This window comes from Dipodomys merriami, unplaced genomic scaffold, assembly GCF_024711535.1.
Source record: "Dipodomys merriami isolate MVZ:Mamm:240054 unplaced genomic scaffold, mDipMer1.0.p SCAF_45, whole genome shotgun sequence".
Classification (NCBI taxonomy): Eukaryota; Metazoa; Chordata; class Mammalia; order Rodentia; family Heteromyidae; genus Dipodomys; species Dipodomys merriami.
In genome coordinates this window covers 5,140,656-5,160,224 of record NW_027206013.1, presented here as the reverse complement: position 1 = coordinate 5,160,224, position 19,569 = coordinate 5,140,656, and the positions used below count along the sequence as shown (strand labels likewise).

Genomic DNA, 19,569 nt, shown 5'->3' with positions numbered 1-19,569 from the left:
CCAAATTTCTGACTTTTAAGTAAATGAGTCATTTGTAGGAGATGAAGAAAAAAATGGACCAGAAAAGTTGTAGCTCCTGCTCTGCCTACAGAATTCCGTGCCTCTGTAGAGTTCCCTGCCTGCAGACCACTGCCCACTCACATGTACAGCGTTTGTCCACTGAGGCAAGAAGGACTCATGTGAGTGTAATTCTGGCCTGGGAAGGAAAAGGGTGTGGATCATAAACAAACCTGACCATGTTAGTGCCTTGTCCCTGAAAGGGTCAGGTTGGCCCAAGTGTGCTGCTTACAGACAACCACCTGGGCATGACCTGTTCCATCACATGGTCCAACCTATCCATGATGGGAAAAATGGCCCTTCTCCAAAGCAAGGCATAGTAAAACAAGACACAGTAGGAAGAATTGTTAATAAAGAAAGTTTAAGAAAACTTTAGAGGTTAGCCTTAGGTGGGAACAAATTCAGGAAAGTCAGGACAGAGAAGCAGCTGCAATACCCAGACACAGGCCAAAATACCAACTGACTATGTTTTAGTCCCAATATCTTAATTACTTGGAATCTTGAGTAAATGGACTGGTGCCATAAAATGACTGGAGCAGAGCTTCTCTTTCTTACCTTCTTTTATTTGTTGTGCTTCATTGGCTAGTCTGGGAGAGAAGAAGGAAATCTTTCATCATGGCTAATAGATTTAGAGAGAGAAAAGTTCCAAAGCTAATGCTTTTTTCCCCATACCTTATAAGATTTAACTCTTAGCTCAGGGTTGACAATATTTGTCACCTAAATGACTGTTTAAGGTTCCTTAGTCTTCCCGGTCTTTGAAATCCACTTGTGGAAAGCATTTCAGGATGTTTCACAAAAAAAGGAGAATCTCACAAGGTGGAAGTTTTAGCAAGCATTTATTTTAGTATAACAGTAAAAATAGGGAGGAGTAAAAAAGTAAAACATTTCCTGTTCTCTACAAAGTAAATGGGAGTTAAAACTTCTATGCTTTAGCCAGGCACCAGTTGCTCAAACCTGTAATCCTAGCTATTCAGGAGGCAGAGATCTGAGGATTGAGGTTTGAAACCAGTCAGGGAAGGAAAGTCTATGAGATTCTTACCTCCAGTTAACCACCAGAGAACCAGAAGTGGTGCTGTGGCTCAAAGTGATAGAGCTCTAGCCTTGAGCAAAAGAGCTCAGCAACAGTGCCTAGGCCTTGAGTTCAAGCCCCATGACCTACCTCCCTCCCCCAAAAAAAAGACTGTGATTTACTTTTGAATTGTAACTTGGTTCTCCTTTGTCTTCCAGTAGTCCCCCAATACATGGACTCTGAAGGGTCTGAATACTCTGATATATGAGCCTTTATCTGCTATGGTTCTTCAGAACAATCTTCCCCCTGAGGAAGTATCTACTACCTGAGCCTGGTACAGTAAGGTGTGATTACTTATCTGCCACCAATTACTTTTCTCTTTAGAACATTGGAGATTCAAGATGGTTTCTTCCTTCCTCTGGGTTTCCTGCAGAGTACTGGAGGGGAGGAGGTTTTCTTTTTCATTTTTAGTTGCATTTCCCATGGAAAACCTTAAAGATAATTTCTTGATGCAAATCTGCATCGTAGAGAATGATTTTAAGTTTAAATTACTAACAAACCATGACACAGTTTTCTTCCAACCTCTCAGGTCTCCTCTAAGATCTTTTATGGTCAAGAATCCCTAACCTTTCTTGCTTTGGACACATTTAGAGCTATTCCAGGATAAGTGTTTTTGTTCGTTGCCTCTCCTGTCTGTTGGGACTGGTAAAAAAAAAAAAAAAAAAAAAAAAAAAAAAGTCACTCAAGTTCTATGTCACATCTGGTCATCCAACTTTGCAGTGGATTTGCATCTGGGTAAAGTGAAAGCCAGAACAAAGAAGTCACTTCACCCCAAAAGTAGCAGAATCTAACCTTATTACAGGGCTAATTCAAACATTCTAGGCTTAACCGAGATTGAGGCAAGTTTCTTGCAATTGTGAGCTACTTGGGAGGCTGGGAGTCCAAATAACATGATAGGTTCTGGCTATATCTCAGCATGGTGGGAGCTGTTTCCAAGTTCATATTAATAGCATAGGATTGCCTCCCTAGTATATCCCTAAAGAGGAACGTAAACAAGTAACCTGGTTTGCTCCAGATAGTTCTTGTATATACCTGTTATTTAAAATTATTAGCAGTGGTCACATTCATTCACAGAAGTGACCATATTTAACAGATAAATTATATGGCCTAGTGAATGTTACCAATATCAAGCCATATTTTCTGTATATGTTGAACTCTGTTCATTATTACTTTTTGTTAATTTATGTTCTTAGAAGCATGATTCATGACAGCTACAAGGTAGAAACAGTCTATTGGCAAATCAATAGATAAACAAGATATGAAACCTTCATGAGTAGACTCTTACTGAGGCTGAAGAAGGATTGAAATTCTGACACAAACTACAACATGGATGAACGTTTAGCACATTATGCTAGTGTAATAAACCAGTCAGATAAGGACATATACTGCATGAGCCTACATTGTATACTATGTGAAGTACCTATGCACAGCAAATAGACTAGAGGTTAAGGTGCTGAGCAAAAAGGAATGGGATCAGGTGTCATTGTTAATGGCTACTGAGTTTCAGGTTTGTAAGATGAAAAGAGATCTGGAGTGGGCTGGTGGTGATCATTGCACAATAGGGTATATGTACTCAGTGTCACAGAACTTAGTGTTGATTCATTTATTTTATTTACTCATTTATTTTTGATAATCCTGGGTTACACTCAGGTTCTTACATTTATAAGGCAAATACTTTACCACTTACACCAAACCCCCAACCCTTTTCTCCTTTGCTCTTTTTTTCACATATGGTTTCATCCCTCTTGCCTGGCCAGCCTGGGCTCTTGTGCTTCTTCCATGCATATTTCAAAATAGGGATGACAGATACACACCACCATTCCTAACTTATTAGTTAAGATGGGATCTTTGTACCTTTTCCTCATGGTGACCTGGAACTGTGATCCTGCTAATCTCCACCCATGGATTTGGTGTGATTACAGGCACAAGCCACTTTGCCCACTGGACAGTTTTAAAAGTTGGTACCTCTCAATGAATGAGATGAATTAATTATCAAGCAAATTCCTTTCTGTGAAAGTGGTGGTGGTGACTTAGTCTATTTTTTGCTGCTACAAGAGAATTCCTGCTATTGGGTAATTTATTTAAAAAAATAATTTCTTATAATAGGAAGCCCCAAAGTTGAGGAGCCACATCTAGAGAGAATCCTTTTGCTCTCAAATTATGACAGAAGGCATCCCAAGAAGTAGTTTATAATTCTTATAAAGTCACTGATAGCATTATTGACCCCTACCTTCACCTAACTCAGCTTACCCCCAAAGAATTTTGTTTTAGCAAAATTGTCAGTGAGTATTATGCGAACCAGTGATGATTATGAGACCAGGCTCTTAGCATAGCCATATGGCTTAGTGGAGAATTCTATTGGCAATGTATCCCCATCTTCTCCCCAACTCTGGGAAGGTATAGGAAACATAGATCTAACCTTTTTGGGGGTGTCAGTCAAGGGGCTTGAACTCAGGGCCTACACACAGTCCTTGAACTCTTTTGCTCAAGACTAGCACTCTTTATCACTTTGAGCCACAGTGTCACTTCCCATTTTCTGGAGGTAATTAGAGATAAGAGTCTCTTAGACTTTCCTGCCCTGATTGGATTCAAACTAAGGTCCTCAGTTCTCAGTCCCCTGAGTAACTAGGATTAGAGGCATGAGCCACAAGTGCCCAGCAAGGCCTTTTATCTTTTTCCTGATTCAGTTTCTTCTATTTTTATCAAAATCTTCAGTAGGAAGCCTTGATTGATAAGACATTATATTCACAGCCAGCTGTTGAGTGTTTTACTTTTTTAATTTAACTTAATTTTTTGTCCTAGTACTAGGTTTGAACTCAGGGCCTTGTACTCTTGCACAGCTTTTTCTCTCAAGGCTGGCATTCTACTGCTTGAGCCACAGTTGCACTTTGGCTTTTCTCCTACTTAACTGGATGTAAAAATCTCATGGACTTTTCTGCTTAGAATAGCTTAAAACCAGGATCCTCAGATCTTAGCCTCCTGATTAGCTAGTGTAAGGTAAATTACATAAGTAGCTTTTAATTAGGTAGCTGATAAAGAGAATACCCTGCAATATTTGGGCAGGAAAGAGAAGTTTATTTTATTATCAAACTGCTGCCCCTCCATGCATGGTGGAGAGCACATGGCTGAAAGGGTGGGTTTAAGTAGGGAAGGGGGTGAGGAGAAAGTGTGGCCACACTGGGTGCAGATGTGACTTTAGGACCTGGGACCCTCCCCCTGTCCTATGTGAGGCATGACCTCAGAGAGGGGAAGGTAACTGCCAGTTACCTAGGTGACACAGATGCTGGGTGGAGACTTATTCAGGAGGTAGGGAGGCCAGGGCCTGCATAGCCTTGGGCAGACCTTACAGCTCGGATAATGGGCATGAGCCTCTACACATTCTGTTCATTTTTTAAAAAATTACTTTCCACTCTCCATTTTCTGCCTTCTATTACCCTCACACAGCAAGATAATCCTTTGTCCCTCACTGTCACATAGCTGTTTGTGTAAGCTTGAGGATGTTCAAGTGTCACAATGGACAGTTACTCACCTACCACACACTAAGCAGTAACATGTGCTAGGTTCAGGGCTAGTCCTGGAAGCTGGGCAGTGAATGAGACTTGGCTATGGCACTTGGAATACAAGGATTTGTGACAGAGATGGCCATATATATTAGATAATTATAAAACAGGTGGTAAGTGTAATTACAGGTATAATCATAGAGCATGATGAGGACATAGAAAACATGGAAATGAAGTCAGTCTGGGCCTATCAAAGAGGAGTAGGGAGGTGGCAAGGGAGGGAGGGAAGAGGAAAAGATCAGAGCTGAGAGATAATATTTGGGTTCATTTCTGCCAGCGTGGGTAGGATGGCTGTTTCACCTTTTTTCAAGGTTTATCATAGGAAGTTAGCTGGTTTTAACAGCCTGAAAAATATTCCTTGCCACCACCACTCACAGCTCTGACCTCTCTAGCTGCCTGTGCCTCCTTCCTTCCTGGGAATATTCTAATAAATATTTGGACCAGATTTTTTTCTACCACCCATCACCCCACATATGTGGTATTCTTTCTCTTCTACACAAGTCTAGCTGAGAGGGTATACAGATTTGGGAGACTTTTTTGTTAGTTGTAGGACTTGAACTCAGGGCCTGAGCACTGTCCCTAAGCTTCTTTGTGCTCAAGGCTAGCGCTCTACTACTTGAGCCACAGTGCCACTTTTGGTTTTTGAGTAGAGAAAAGAGTCTTTTCTACATGCTGGCTTCAAACTGTGATGCTCAGATCTCAGCCTCCTGAGTAGCTAGGATTACAGGCATGAGCAACCAGTGCCCGATCATGATAATTTTAAAGGTAAGAAATGAAAATATATGGAAAGCTTCCTCTTTCTTTTTTTCTAGAACAGGGCACAAACTTTTATATTTTTTTCTTTTCTTTTTTTGCCAGTCTTGGTGCTTGAACTTTGGGCCTGGGCACTGTCCCTGAGCTTCTTCGTACTCACGGCTAGTGCTCTACTTGAGCCACAGTACCAATTCCAGCTTTTTCCAAGTTTTTTGGAGATAAGAGTGTGACAGACTTTTCTGCCCTGACTGGCTTCGAACCATGATACTCATGTCTCAACTTCCTGAGGAGCTAGGATTACAGGCTTGAGCCACTGGTGCCAGGCTAAACTTTCTATACCAAAACTGAATGGGTGAAATAAGTGAACTGGTTAAACTTGATTCCATCCAAAGCTACCAGGGATTCCTCCTTCTTCCTTCTTCTTCCTTTCTGCACAGATCTGTCAGTCCTTAAAGCCCCATGAAGGCCAGAGGCCAACTACACAGAGGTCCCTACGCAGTTACAGTTCCCTTAAGACTGCCAAGAGTCTTGTCCCTTGCATAGTAAGCATGTTAACCCACTGTTGATCCACAACACCAGGCCCATGCAATTCTATTTGATGGAATGTTACTATTTTGGACCCACCCTAGACTATCCTACCTTTACTGTCATCTAGCCAGAATCTTTTTCCCTTCTTTACTTTCTTTTGTGCCACCTTACATCTCAGCTGTCAGAAGTACACACATATTCACAATGCTGTTAAAATGACATGCAAGGTTAACAGTTGTTGATTCATGGTCAGTATTGCCACACTTGACTAGACTCCCATTCAGCTTACTTGCCCATAACAGGTGCTACATGGTTTTTTGTGCTACCAAAGGCCCCCCGAACCAAAATAATTGTAGATAGTGTGATAGTTTGGGCACAGGCAATGTGACAGAAATTTGTCTGTTCTCTAAGTTGCTGAGCAGATCCTACACTAGGTATCATTCTTAGGGTGTGTGGATCTTTAATTTCTAGATCCCATGGTATAGACCAACTGTTGTTGCATCCACAAAGCAAACTAGAATCACAGACATTGCTTGAGACCTACATCAACTTTCAGTTCTATTCCATTTTGTCCTAGGCCTGTAATCTAGCACTCAGGAGGCTGAATCAGGGTTTCCTAAATTCCATCCCAGCCTGGGTTACATAGTAAAACCTCCAAGAAAATGGGAGTAAATATATTTGTGTGTTATAAAGAGTGCTGGTGAATGTTTCTTTTTGATTTGGGATACTTTTCAGATAAGGTCTTCTCGTGCTTTTATCCAGGCCCAACTTGGATCTTGATCTTCACAGCTCTGATTTCTGAGTAGCTTGGGTTATAGGCATGTACCACTATGCCCAATTTAAACTTCATTCTATTTAGTGTTCTATTCAGAAATTTTGGAAATTATGTAATTGTTCAACCAATACCATCATCTAACTTTTAGTATTTTCTTAAATCCCTAAAGAAACTTTATACTATTTAAATCCCCTCCATCCTCACTCCAACCCCAGAAAATCACTTTGACTTGCTTTGGGGTTTGACCCAAGACACTGAAACTTTAGGTGAAGCAGTTCAGAGCAAGTTTTCCTCTTTGAGAACCAAACAGGAAAAGCACAATCAAGTCTTATTTCAACTGGCTGATGACAGACAGGCCTGTGAAGCTAGTGCTTGAAAACAGGAAAAGGGCCAGGTACAAGTGGCTCACCCCTGTAATCCTAGCTACTCAGGAGGCTGAGATTTGGGGATCCCAGTTCATAGCCAGCCCATGCAGAAAAGTCCCTGAGGCTTTTGTCTCCAATTAACCACCACAAAACCAGAAGTGGCTCTGTGGCTCAAAGTGCACTAGAATGCTAGCCTTGGGCAAATAAGCTCAGGGACAATGTTCAGGCCTTGAATTCAAGTCCCATGACCAAAGAGCGGGTGGGGGCGGGGGGGGGGGAGAAGAAGAAAACAGGAAAAGGGGTGCTTACCCCTTTTTTTGTATTGCCTTTTTGCCCTGTATATTAATTTCAGGAACTCTGAAGTGACAGTAAGACATTTGCATATATGTATTACACATGTCACCCCCAAAGTACAACATTTTAGCTTGCAAACTTTTGACTTTACAATGTCTAAAGCAGTGACATGGGGTAGAAACCACGCTTCAAATCTGGGCTTGTGATCTTCCCAAGTAGTGATAACACAGTACCATCCTCTCTCTTGAGGCTTGAGGCTTAACAGTGGTAGTGAGCCACAGCCCCCAACTGTCCCATGATTGAGAGAGGATGCTTAGGAGCCACAGTTTGACTAAATTGTGATGATTGGTAAATGAGCTGAAGTAACACATCTTCATTTTAGAGTGGTTTTAGCATCCCGATCATGGGATGAGGAGCGTTTATCTAAAGAGGTTTTTCAATATTTCTTGGGAAAGGGGAATAACATACTGCTTTGTCTCATCCTAAACACTACATGTTTCTGAATCATTATAGGCACTCATCCAATGACCATGGCAGGCAGAACTACTTCGGAATGTTTTTCCTCCTTACAGTCCCTTATTTACAACAGAAGGTTTGCTGAAATAAATTCAACCAAGAATGTGACATATTGTGGTACATCTGTATTGATTGCTACCTAAAAATCCAACCAAGACTCATGGCTTAAAATAACAATAATGGCCAGGTACTGGTGTTTCATGCCTGCATGAGTAGGTACTTAGTGGGCTGAGATTTGAGGATCATGGTTTGGGTGGGAAAGTCCATGAGCCCCTTATTTCCAATTAACCACCAGAAAGCCAGGAAGCTGAGGCTTAAGTAGTAGAGTGGTAGCCTTGGACAAAAAAAAACTACCCTATAGTGTCTAGGCTCTGAGTTCAAGCCCCAGGACTACCCTCCTCCCCTAAATCCAATTATGGCTGTCATAGATTAAAGTAGGCCAGCTTAGCTATTTCTAAATGGAGGTGATGGTTCTCTTTTTAGGCTCAGCTTGGGTTGGCCATGAAGTTTTAGTTAACTGCAGGTGCCTGGGGGCTTCATGAATTGACATGGCTTTGTTACATGTCCAGAGGTTAGTACTGGCTGCTGGCTCCACCTGGTCTCCACAGAAAAGTAGCCAGATCTCTTTCCATGTGGCTTAGGCTTCTAAGAATGTGAAGGAAAGCCACCAAGCTTCTGAAGGTCTAAACTCTGCACTTATTCACACAGTGCCACTTGCTAGTGGTCAAAGCCAAGAATAGGGCCAGGCAGAATCAAATGTGGGAGTAGATTGGACTGCCACAAATTGCAATTATAAGGGCCTCTTGGTTGCTTTCAATCCCAGTCCCATCTATAGAACGCCTCTTGATTTTTGTTTTGGTTTTTTTTTTGGGGGTCCGGTCATGGGGCCTGAACTCTGGGCCTGGGCGCTGTCCCTCAGCTCTTTAGCTCAAGGTTAGCACTCTACCACTTGAGCCACAGCGCCACTTTCGGCTTTTTTCTTTTTGCTTATGTGGTGCTGAGGAATCGAACCCAGGGCCTCTGGCATGCAAGGCATGCGTTCTACCACTGAGCCACCTTCCCAGCCCCGCCTCTTAATTTTTGATCTGGCACAAAGCAAATGGTCTCAAAATGTTCATTGTGTTGTTATCCTGATTATCAGCTTTTGTCTCCTCGAAGAACATTTTTTCTCAGTAAGAATGTAGGTGAGTTTTAATTTAGATGAAAGAAAGGGTGTTCAAAATGCTTGACCAAAATAAACAGTCTATATCAGATTACTTGAACTTGTATTAAATATGAACACATATTTAAGAATGTCAGGGTGCTTCACAGAAAAACACTTAGTTGAAACATGATTAGTTGTTTGGTTTTCTTTTTCTTTTCTCTTTTTTTTTTTTTTTTTTGGTGTGTCTGTCCTGGGATTTGAACTCATGGCCTGGGCCCTGTCCCTGAGATTTTTTGCTCTACCACTTGGCTTTTTGTGCTTAATAGGAGATGAGTCCTATGGACTTGCCTGTCCAGGCTGGTCTCAAACTGCCATCCTCAGATCTCAGCCTCCTGAGTAGCTAGGACTACAGGTGTGAGTTACTGGTGCATAGTTTATGATTAGTTTTTTCCCCAAGTTTTATTATTTTTAATTGATAAAAGTTTATTATTTACGGTGTAAAAACATGATAGTTTGAAAAATTTGTACATTGTAGAATTGTCAAATAAAGCTATAAGTTTATACATAATCTTTTTTTGTGGTGAGAACACAAAATCTATTCTCATATTTTATATGTACATTAGTTAATTTTATTAGTATATTAGTTTCATGGGATAGAATTTATTTTGACATTTTCTCTTGTATATAGAGTATATTTTAATCTACCTCATACCTTCTATTACTTTCTTTGTTCCTCTTCTTTATTTCCTGAAACAATTTTAGTAGGTTTTAAACTTTCATACATACAAGCTATCTACTTTGACCACATTTACTCTCCTTGTTAACCCAACCTCCTCCTGATACTACCTACCTCCTCAACAGGGTCTGTTTCTTCTTTCTGATATTCTAACCCATGTTGATCAACTGTTTTCTCTCTCTATTCTTTTTTTTCTTTTAGACTTTTTATGCTGTTTTCATTTGCCTTTGTGGTATGTTTTAAAATAATTCACATCCTTTCTATTTCCCTTTCTCTTCCCTATTCCTGAGTACTCTTTTAGTTAGGCTCATGTTCTATGTTTATCTAATTGTGAAACATGATGAATTTGTAAAACTTAAACCTAGAGAAAACAAAATAAAATGTAAAATATAGTGTCCCTTTCACAAATTTCAGATTTTTATGTGTTACTACTTCTCATGTATTTTATCAGATTTTTTATTGTTAACATTTACCTTCTATTGATTTTTTAGGAGTTACAGAAAATAAACTCCCAGTACAATGTCCCTCAAAAGATGTGCCAGCTTGACAATGGTCACAGAGGTAGCAGAATATCAGAAATGTTCGGTATGTATTTAAAATCCTATCATATTAAACACCAGAAATTTTACAGTCAAGACTCATAAAAACTCAGATTATTAGAACTGGACATGATCATTTGTACAGGACTCTAGGCATTCATACACAGACAGACGAAATGAGGACACCCTTAGGGGAGGAACCCAAAGGTATAACTCCTGTGAACTATTAAAATACTATTTATCAAAACAAATCCCAAGAAATGGAAACATGGATATTTGTTTATTTTTTGGTGTTAGTGATGTTTACTTTTGCTTTGGGGATTTTTTGGGGAGATCTCTTCAGGGAAAGAAGGAGCACAGAAATGGAGAGAGGAAGAGTACACAAATGCAGCCATGATGTTCAATATATATTATGTAGAAAATGAAGTATGCAACTTGTGGGCAGGGACAGGATGGGGGAATTGGGAAAAAAGAAAGGGTGACATTGTCCAAAAACAATTGTACTCATTACCTGACTTATGAAATGAAAACCCCTCTATACAGCATTTTAATAATAACAGTAATGTATATATATGTATATATAATATATACATATATATATATATATATATTGGTGGTGGTGGGACTGGGTGCTGTCCCTCAGCTCTTCAGCTCAAGGTGAGTGCTCTGCCACTTGAGCCACAGCACCACTTTTGGTTTTCTGGTGGTTAATTGGAGATAAGGGTCTCACAAACTTTCCTGCCTGTGCTGCTTTGAACCATGATCCTCATATCTCAGCCTCCTAAGTAGCTAGGATTACAGGTGTGAGCCACCAGTGCCCCACTTCCCTGAGCTTTTTTGCTCAAAGCTAGTGCTCTCCCACTTTGAGCAACAGTGCCCAGGCACTGAGTTCAAGCCCCGCAAACAATCAGAAAAATTATACATATATACATATATATACATATATAATTAAATATTATTTTATATAATCAAAATCACCCTTTCCTTTTTCCCAATTCTCCCATCTTGCCCCTGCCCACAAGTTGCATAGTTCATTTTCTGCATAATATATATTGAACATCATGGCTGCATTTGTTTACCCTTCCTCTCTCCATTTCTGTGCCCCTTCTTTTCCTGAAGAAATCACCCCAAAAAAAGCCCGAAAGCAAAACTAAACATCACTAACACCAAAAAATAAACAAATATCCATGTTTCCATTTCTTGGAATTTGTTTTGATTATGTTATTATTTAATATAATATAATTAAATATTATATATAATTATATATGCATATATTCTTATTTAAAAGAAGTAAAGCCAGCTCCACTGAGCTATCTTTCATGGTAGTCACTCAGAATTGTAGAGGAACAAAGATCTGAGGCCTTGAAGTCCAACACTAGCCCACTTCTTTTATAGCAAAGAACTTGACATATAAAAATAATGCTAAGATTACACATCCTAGCCATTGACTTGATTTTCTTAGGCAAAGGTACCTTTTTAAGAGAAATGCTTCTGTTTATATGATTATTTGTTGTCTTAATTGCTCTAGGGCTTGGGATTTGACAGATTATTATATTTTCATGGATTTCATGACTTTTTTCTTGCTTTCTCACTACAGCTGCCAGAGTTATATGTATCCATTGAGAATTTTAATAAGGAAAGTAAGAAATCAAATCTCCTAAAAACTCAGGGCATTTCACTTCGGGAAGCACAGAAACTACTTACTGAAAACCTGACTGCCATTTCTCTCATTCATGAAACTGAGGCAAAGAAAGGAGATTCCCAACCTGTTTTCACATGTACTATATTGAAAAAAGAAGACACTAAGAAAGAAGTGACACCAAAGTCTATGAATGAAGTCCTTTACCACAGCCTGCTAATTAAGTCCATTGAGCCAGTGGAGAAGCTCTCCAGGTCCTGGAAGAGACTGGTCCAGCAAAACATCCATCCTCCTGTGCACACTTTTCCTTATGAAATTATCATTGACAAGCCAAGTTCTGAGCCCGAATATACCATTCGGGAAATTAGGGAACGTGACAAAATACTCGGGCGTTTCGGCCTCTCTACTCATGCCCTACAGATGGTGATTGAAAGTAAACCTGCAAGATATGTCATAATAGAGCCAGGTAATTTAAACAGATGAGGCCACATGTTAGGGAGAAAGCGGAAGTCTTATTTAAAATTAAGATAGCGGGGCTGGGAAGGTAGCTCAGCGGTAGAGTGCATGCTTTGCAAGCATGAGGCCCTGGGTTCCATTCCTTAGCACCACATAAATAGAAAAAACCGGAAGTGGTGCTGTGGCTCCAGTGGAAGAGCGCTAGCCTTGAGCTGAAGAGCTGAGGGACAGCGCCCAGGCCCAGAGTTCAGGCCCCATGACCGGCAAAAAAAAAATAAAATAAATAAAATAAAATAAAATTAAGATAGCTTTCTGAAACAGAAATAATCAAATATTGACCCGGGGAAATATTGCTTATTCTAGGGTAAATGGTTATGGCTTTTCCTGCTTACAGTGACAATGAAATGTAGTAAAAAAGAACTTTAAAAAATGCCAGGGATGGAAGTGGCGCTGTAGCTCAAGTGGTAGAGCGCTCACCTTGAGCTGAAGAGCTGAGGGACAGCGCCCAGGCCCAGAGTTCAAGCCCCACAACAGACAAAAAAAAAAAAAAAATGCCAGGGTTATGTCCCAGATTCATTCCTAAAGGGTACATTATTTAGATACAACACTTAAATTCTCTTTTGTAACATAGCCAGTTATACCCAGATACTACAGTTCCCCATAGGTACTTATTTCTGGTGAGACTTAGAGATTTTTAGAGTTTTGTGTATACACTGTCCCAGAGATTTTTCTTTTTCCCCCTCAAGACTAGTGCTCCACCAATTGAACCGTAGTTCCACTTGTGGCTTTTTGTTGGTAAATTGGAGATAACACTCTTGGATTTTCCTGCTCAGGATGTGTTTGAATCATGATCCTCAGATCTCAGCCTCTTGGGTAGTTAGGATTATAGGCATGAGCCACTCTAGCCTATCTAGAGATTATTTTATTCAAAAAACTTACTGTTACATTTCTACCAGCTCTCTCAGCAGAGATCATAAACAATAAAGAAGCTCTTCACTTCTGATTCTTTAATAGAGAGGTACTCATAAAAGACCAAAGATCACACGGAGTGGCTTAGGACCTTAAGGAGATACCTTCTGTTCTTCATTTGTTTGTTGTATAGTGTTGAATCACACCAAAAGCCTGACATATACTATGCATGTGTTTTACCACTGAGATATATCTTATTTTCTAGGAAAACAGTTTTCTGAGAATATTATTCCTTAGAGGGCTTCTTTTTACATCCAGTTGTCATCCCACCCTGCAAGGAAGGCTGATAAATACAGTTGTAATTGGCATGAAAGAAGTTAATCTAGTGTGTCTACCACAAATCATGTCATAAAGGTCTTTGATCCAAATCCTTCTCCAGCCAAATATTTCTTCCCTTTCTTCTCCTAAAACTTATTGCAATGCATGTCTATGAAGATCATCACAGCTCCCTGAAACTTGGTAACGACCCTGGGGACAAATTGTTGAAATCAAGGTAGCTGTATAATCTATCCTAGTGGGAAAAGGATGAACTCAAGGGAGAATCCCTAACAACTGTTTTTTGTATGTACCGAATATACATCAACAGATTCTCCCAAGCACACTTGGGAAGCCTTAGCCCTTCCCAGTATAGGGTTGGAGGATTAACGGAGTAGGGGTCATATTTTTCTCAACTCATGCACTGTAGTGACCTGTTCATCATGTGGAGAGAATGGTAAAGTCACTCAAAAGAATATACCTGCCTATGCTTTTCTCCATTAATATCTTTTGTATTATTATTATCTTCTGCATTATTATCTTTTCTTGTCTTTCTTACTATGATTTTACACTCAACACCTTATCTTCATTCTCAGTTTTCTTGTTGGTGTTGTTTGTTTTGAGTTTTAGGTTTTCAGCATAGTTAGTTGGGAAAAGAGTTCTAAGGAAGAAAATGGGAAATGACTGCTAAGTTAAGGGATAAGCATATGTCTTGACTTGGTTTCCCTTAGCTCCTTGGCTCCTTGAATGCAATGAGTAATGATGCTCCAACTGGTAGGTTCTGAAACATTATAGGAAGTATTCAACTCTCTAGACAGAGAGCTTGAGAATTTTTATGTTAGCTGCTCAAAGGTATAAGGAAGGATTCTAGCTAAGGTATAAGCTAGATTCCAGCTAAGCCACTACTCTTTCACACTTGATCTTAGCCAAAAAGCTGAGAAGAGATTCCATTGCTCTTTTATACTCAAGGTTTACATCAGCATGTTGGAAGAAATGAGACTAACAAGCTGTGTGCCTCTCATCAGTCTATTTCTACAACTCATTTAGGATGAATTTCTCATCCCTGTTGTTGTTAGTTCCATTAGGTCTCCCTGTGCACCTTTTGCTAATGTATAAGCACACAAGGAGACACTCCCTTTATCTGCTCTGGCCCTGTAGATTCCACTAAAATTCAGCATGCCAGACTTATCTTTTTTTTCTTAGGGGAAAGTAGTAAATGAGATAAATACCATAATTTCTCCACTTATAGATCTTTTGAAACTGCTTTCTCCCAACAAGGAGGAGGCTCAAATCATTAAGGCAACTCAGACTAAAAGTTAAATAACCATGTGATTCTTTGAAAATATGATTCCTTTTAGAAAAACAGTTCTTCGATCTGCGAGATCTGGAATCCAAATATTTTACGGGGATTGTGAAGTTGAAGAGGAATTTTAGAGATACATCGATGGAAGTAAAGTATGACACTGAAAAGAGATTTGTAAAGAGCCAGAACTTGCCTCCTATTTTCCCACCTCTACTCACATTCAGACTTTGAATTTTTTAGCCTCAACCTGATAATCAAAAAGAAGAAACTTATGATTTTAACTGGAAAGTCTAGTTTATTAAAATATCTTGGATGTGGAGTTTTGCTTTTGAGAACATTGAATTTATACAGAAGAGGTATCCAATTACATCTGGGCTGAGTCTGTACAATATACCCCTAGAAAGACTCAAAACATTAATATTAAGTAAAAAAAAATTAAGTGTATCTGCTAATATAGGTGGTTTAGATGCATAAAACCCATTTGAATCAAGGTTCTATTGCTTATTATGAGGGAAAAATTTTGCAAGCAAGAAAAAAATGTTCAAGCAAAAAAAGTCTAAACAAGAATAATTTGTAAATAACTATATCTTCTAAAACATTACTAGGCCCAGATGTGGTACTAGGTTTAATTTCCAGCACCTATTTCTCAATTTAAGCACAGAAGAAAGTCCATCATCTTAAACAATTAATAAATTCAACTAGTTGAACTATTTGGCTAGTTTAAATATTCATCCCTCTAGATACAGAGATCTGAGAATTTTTATGTTAGTTGCTCAGAGGGAACAGGAACAGGAAGGGAACATCTTCTTGGAATAATAATAGGAAGATTTGTGAACAACTTGGAAATCTTTATAGGAAGCTTTGTTATTCTTGATATAAGTGTGTGTGTGTGTGCCAATCCTGGATCTTGAACTTAGGGCCTAAGCACTGTCCCTGAGCTCTTACGGTCAAAGTTAGTGCTCTACCATTTGAGCCACAGCTCCCCTCCAGCATTTTGCTCATTAACTGGAAATAATAGTCTTATGGAATTTTCTGCTCAGCTGGCTTGAACTGTAATTCTCAGATCTCAGCCTTCTGAGAAGTTAGGATTATAGGTATGAGCCATTTGTATCTGGCAAGGTATACTTTTATACACCTTGCTCAGTGAGATTTTTCAACTTAAGGCCTATTTTATCACTTCTAAAAATTATTAGTCACTTTATTTTTGAACTTTAAAAAAAATTATTTGCAATGGCGATTCTTTTTTTTGCGGGGGGGGGTCCGGTCATGGGGCCTGAACTCTGGGCCTGGGCACTGTCCCTCAGCTCTTCAGCTCAAGGCTAGCGCTCTACCACTTGAGCCACAGCACCACTTCCGGCTTTTTTCTTTTTGCTTATGTGGTGCTGAGGAATTGAACCCAGGGCCTCATGCATGCAAGGCAAGAGCTCTACCACTGAGCCCGCAATGGCGATTCTTGAAGACAGGTCTCTTGCATGTTAATCAAGTATTCTATCACTGATCCACATTCTCAATTGTGAACTATTATACAACATATATCTTCAAGTTTCATATTAAACACCATCTTTGTTCCCAAGCATTCATTGTACCCTCAATTACTCTCAAATTTTATATCAGTTCCTACTGTCTTACTATGCTATGATCTAGTGCTATATTCCAAATCACCGAACCTTTTTCTTCAAATTCCAGTGTGCCATTTGGATAGTTTATTATTATCTTAATGAATTTATTTTTCAATATAAAGAAAAAGATGTCCCAGCCTTTATATGAAGGCAAAAAAGGTGATTTCTCTCTATCTCTCCACTTCTCCTTTTATTCATTTCTCAAAAGATTGAATGACACCCACCTACACTGGGAAGGGTCATCTCCTTTACTGAGTCCACTGATTTAAATGCTCACCTGAAAACCTCTACACAGACACATCCAGAAATAATGCTAAGCCACACAAGTGGACACCGCCACTTGTTTACAGGTATATAACTATCAGAATGTTTATTTAACTACCATTTCTCAAACTATTGTGGCAAGGAACTGTGTTTTCTTCTCTCAAAAACTTATGTGAAGGGGGGACCAAGATGGCGACGGGGCAGTAGGGAAACGCCACAGCTCTCTCCAACCAAAAAGAGAGTTCGAGTTCCAATGCTTAATCTCCCCAAGAGACCTACAACAACAAAAAGACGAACACTCAGAGAAAAACCAGAGGCGGAGAATAACAAAAAAAGAAAGAGAGAAAAAGAAGAATTTCAAAACAGAGAAAAGCGAAGACCCCTCCCCCAACCTTTACTGGCTGCGTGGCAGTGCGCCAAGCCGCCGGCCAGCCGGCCCCGGCGGGGGCTGGGGGAGCCCCAGAGACACAGCAGAGACACAGGGGGCCGCTTTCAGAACATCAGGTACTGGTTTGCAGAACAGCAGATCGCCAGGAACAGAGAAACCTACCAGCCGGGAGTCTCCACGAGGATCCCACCCCCACCCCTCACTCTCCACCTGAGCAGAGAGGCTCCATCCCGCCAAAGCCGCTCAGCATCAGCAGAGTGACAAAAGGACCTGTCGGCAGACCACCCGGCCCGCCTGATCGCGATCACAACGATCCAGCACTCTCCACCCGAGCAGAGAGGTTCCATCCCGCCAAAGCCGCTCGGCGCCAGCAGTGCCACAAAGGGTCCTGTCTGCAAACCACCCGCCCGCCCGATCACGATCGCAATGACCCAGCGGGGTCACTCGGGCCCCAGAGGTACCGAGAAGAAGCTGCCTGAGCGTGGACACTCTTGACCCGACAGCTTCGACAGAGGCAGAGACAGAAAAGAATCACACAGAGCCACCACCGCCCAACCCAGCCCGGATTGCAACAACAACTGACGACCTACACCACACAGAAACAACCAGCTCCAGGGTGAGTACCCCACAGGGGAAGTGTATCCCTCAAGGGAGACCAGAGCTGGAGGGAATCCCCAGACCCTGACCTAGACTCCCTACCCCAGCACCCGGACCACAGGACCCACTAAAACTGGGAACTGTTTGAGAGCTCCACCAGCCCGTGGAGCACACTCAGCTGGCCAGGCTAGAGCAAGAGCACCCCTGGAAGGGAGCTTAAATGCCCAAGCCAGGAACAGCGCCCCTGGGTCAAGACTACCAACAGTAGAAGAAATTTGAACTGTGTCCCCCAGGCTGTATAACCTAGGTGGTATACACATCAGCACAGGCCTAACGAGTGCGCTCCAGGCTGCATAACCTAGGTGGTATACACATCAGCACAGGCCTAACAAGCGCGCTCCAGGCTGGGGCCGGAACCAGGCCCGGGGATCCGGCGCCTGAACAACACAACCAACTCCTCCCAATTGAAGTAAAAAGCTGAGCATACGCCTCAACAGAGGGGAGAAAACCAGGAAACAACACTCCCCCAGGAAGCACGCCTGTGACAACAAAAGACCTGGAGGCCCAGGACAAGAGAAGCCCAAACCCCACCAAAACTCCACCCATATACCCTAGACTGGGAATTGGGCAACACAGGCTGCCAGCACCTGATAGTAAGCAGGAGCTCAGACTGTTAAGGCGGCTCAGCAATAGAGTGATAGTCTTGGATGTATGAGGCCCTGGATCTGATTCCTCAGCATCACAAAAGCAAAAAGGGTCAGAAGTGGTGCTGTGGCTCAAACGGTAGGGTGCCAGCCTTGAGCTGAAAAGCTGAGGGACAGCACCCAAACCTAGAGTTTAAGCCCACAACCAGCCCAAAACAAATAAACAAAAACACATCAGGAGCCCATAGCAGACTCCAGCATTTGGGAGAGTGCATCCAGAGCATCTGTTCTTCACAAGAGCACCCGTAGGAGCAAACACAAGCAGTCTAGGCTGCTCAACCCTTCCAAAGGCGGGAACTGCCAGCAATCTACAGCAGAGAGCTGAGAATCCTAAGTCAGAATAGCAGCTGGAAATAGGCTCCCAACAGAACCCAGATCAGGCACAGACTCTCTCTACCAATACAGAATCAGCAACCAAGCAAAGACAGACACACCAAAACAAAATTGAAGAGCAGTCTCCTGAACCTCCATGCGAAAATCACAGAGAAAAATCACAAGGTTTACTACCACCCAGGACAGCAAGCCCACCTCAAAAGCCAGCAGCCACACTGGGGAGAGCCCCAGTGGGAGCAAAGCAGGAATGGAAGACAAAGGCTACTTCCAAGGGTTGCTGGAGGCAATGACTCAAGAAATAAAGCAAGAAATTGATCAGAAATTGAAAGAGCACAAGGATGAACTATCCAAAGAGATACAGGGTATCAAACAAGAGATGCATGCAAAAATAGAAGCTGCACAAACCTCAGTAAGAAGTGAGATAAACGCCAAATTAGAGGTAATGCATACCTCATTGAGAGGTGAGATCAGTACTCTGAGAACCAACATTGAATCCATAAAGGGATCCATTTCCTCCATGCAAACCACAATAGAAGCCACTGTCAACAGAGTGAATGAAATGGAAGGTAGGGTGTCAGATACAGAAGACAGAATACACCAACTGGACCAAAAAGTGACAGATATGGAAAAATCACTCAAATTAAACCAAAGGGATATTCAAGAGCAAGCAGATAATGCTAAAAAATTTAACCTTCGCATAATTGGA

General features: G+C 41.1%; 1 protein-coding gene across 3 annotated transcripts; it reads left to right on the top strand.

Annotated features, from left to right (window-relative positions):
- Nucleotides 1–4,710: 4,710 nt before the first annotated feature.
- On the top strand, nucleotides 4,711–15,234 carry LOC138808500 (uncharacterized). Of its 3 annotated transcripts, none has more exons than XM_069994782.1 (5): nucleotides 4,711–4,799; nucleotides 7,915–8,104; nucleotides 10,289–10,382; nucleotides 11,934–12,441; nucleotides 15,014–15,234. In XM_069994782.1, the coding sequence occupies exons 3-5, from the start codon at nucleotides 10,317–10,319 to the stop codon at nucleotides 15,187–15,189; spliced, it is 750 nt and encodes a 249-aa protein (XP_069850883.1). In that variant the 5' UTR covers nucleotides 4,711–4,799; nucleotides 7,915–8,104; nucleotides 10,289–10,316; the 3' UTR covers nucleotides 15,190–15,234. The 3 variants fall into 3 exon arrangements, with proteins under 3 accessions (XP_069850883.1, XP_069850884.1, XP_069850885.1); XM_069994783.1 differs by lacking the exon at nucleotides 7,915–8,104 and adding an exon at nucleotides 5,337–5,451; XM_069994784.1 differs by lacking the exon at nucleotides 7,915–8,104.
- Nucleotides 15,235–19,569: the final 4,335 nt, after the last annotated feature.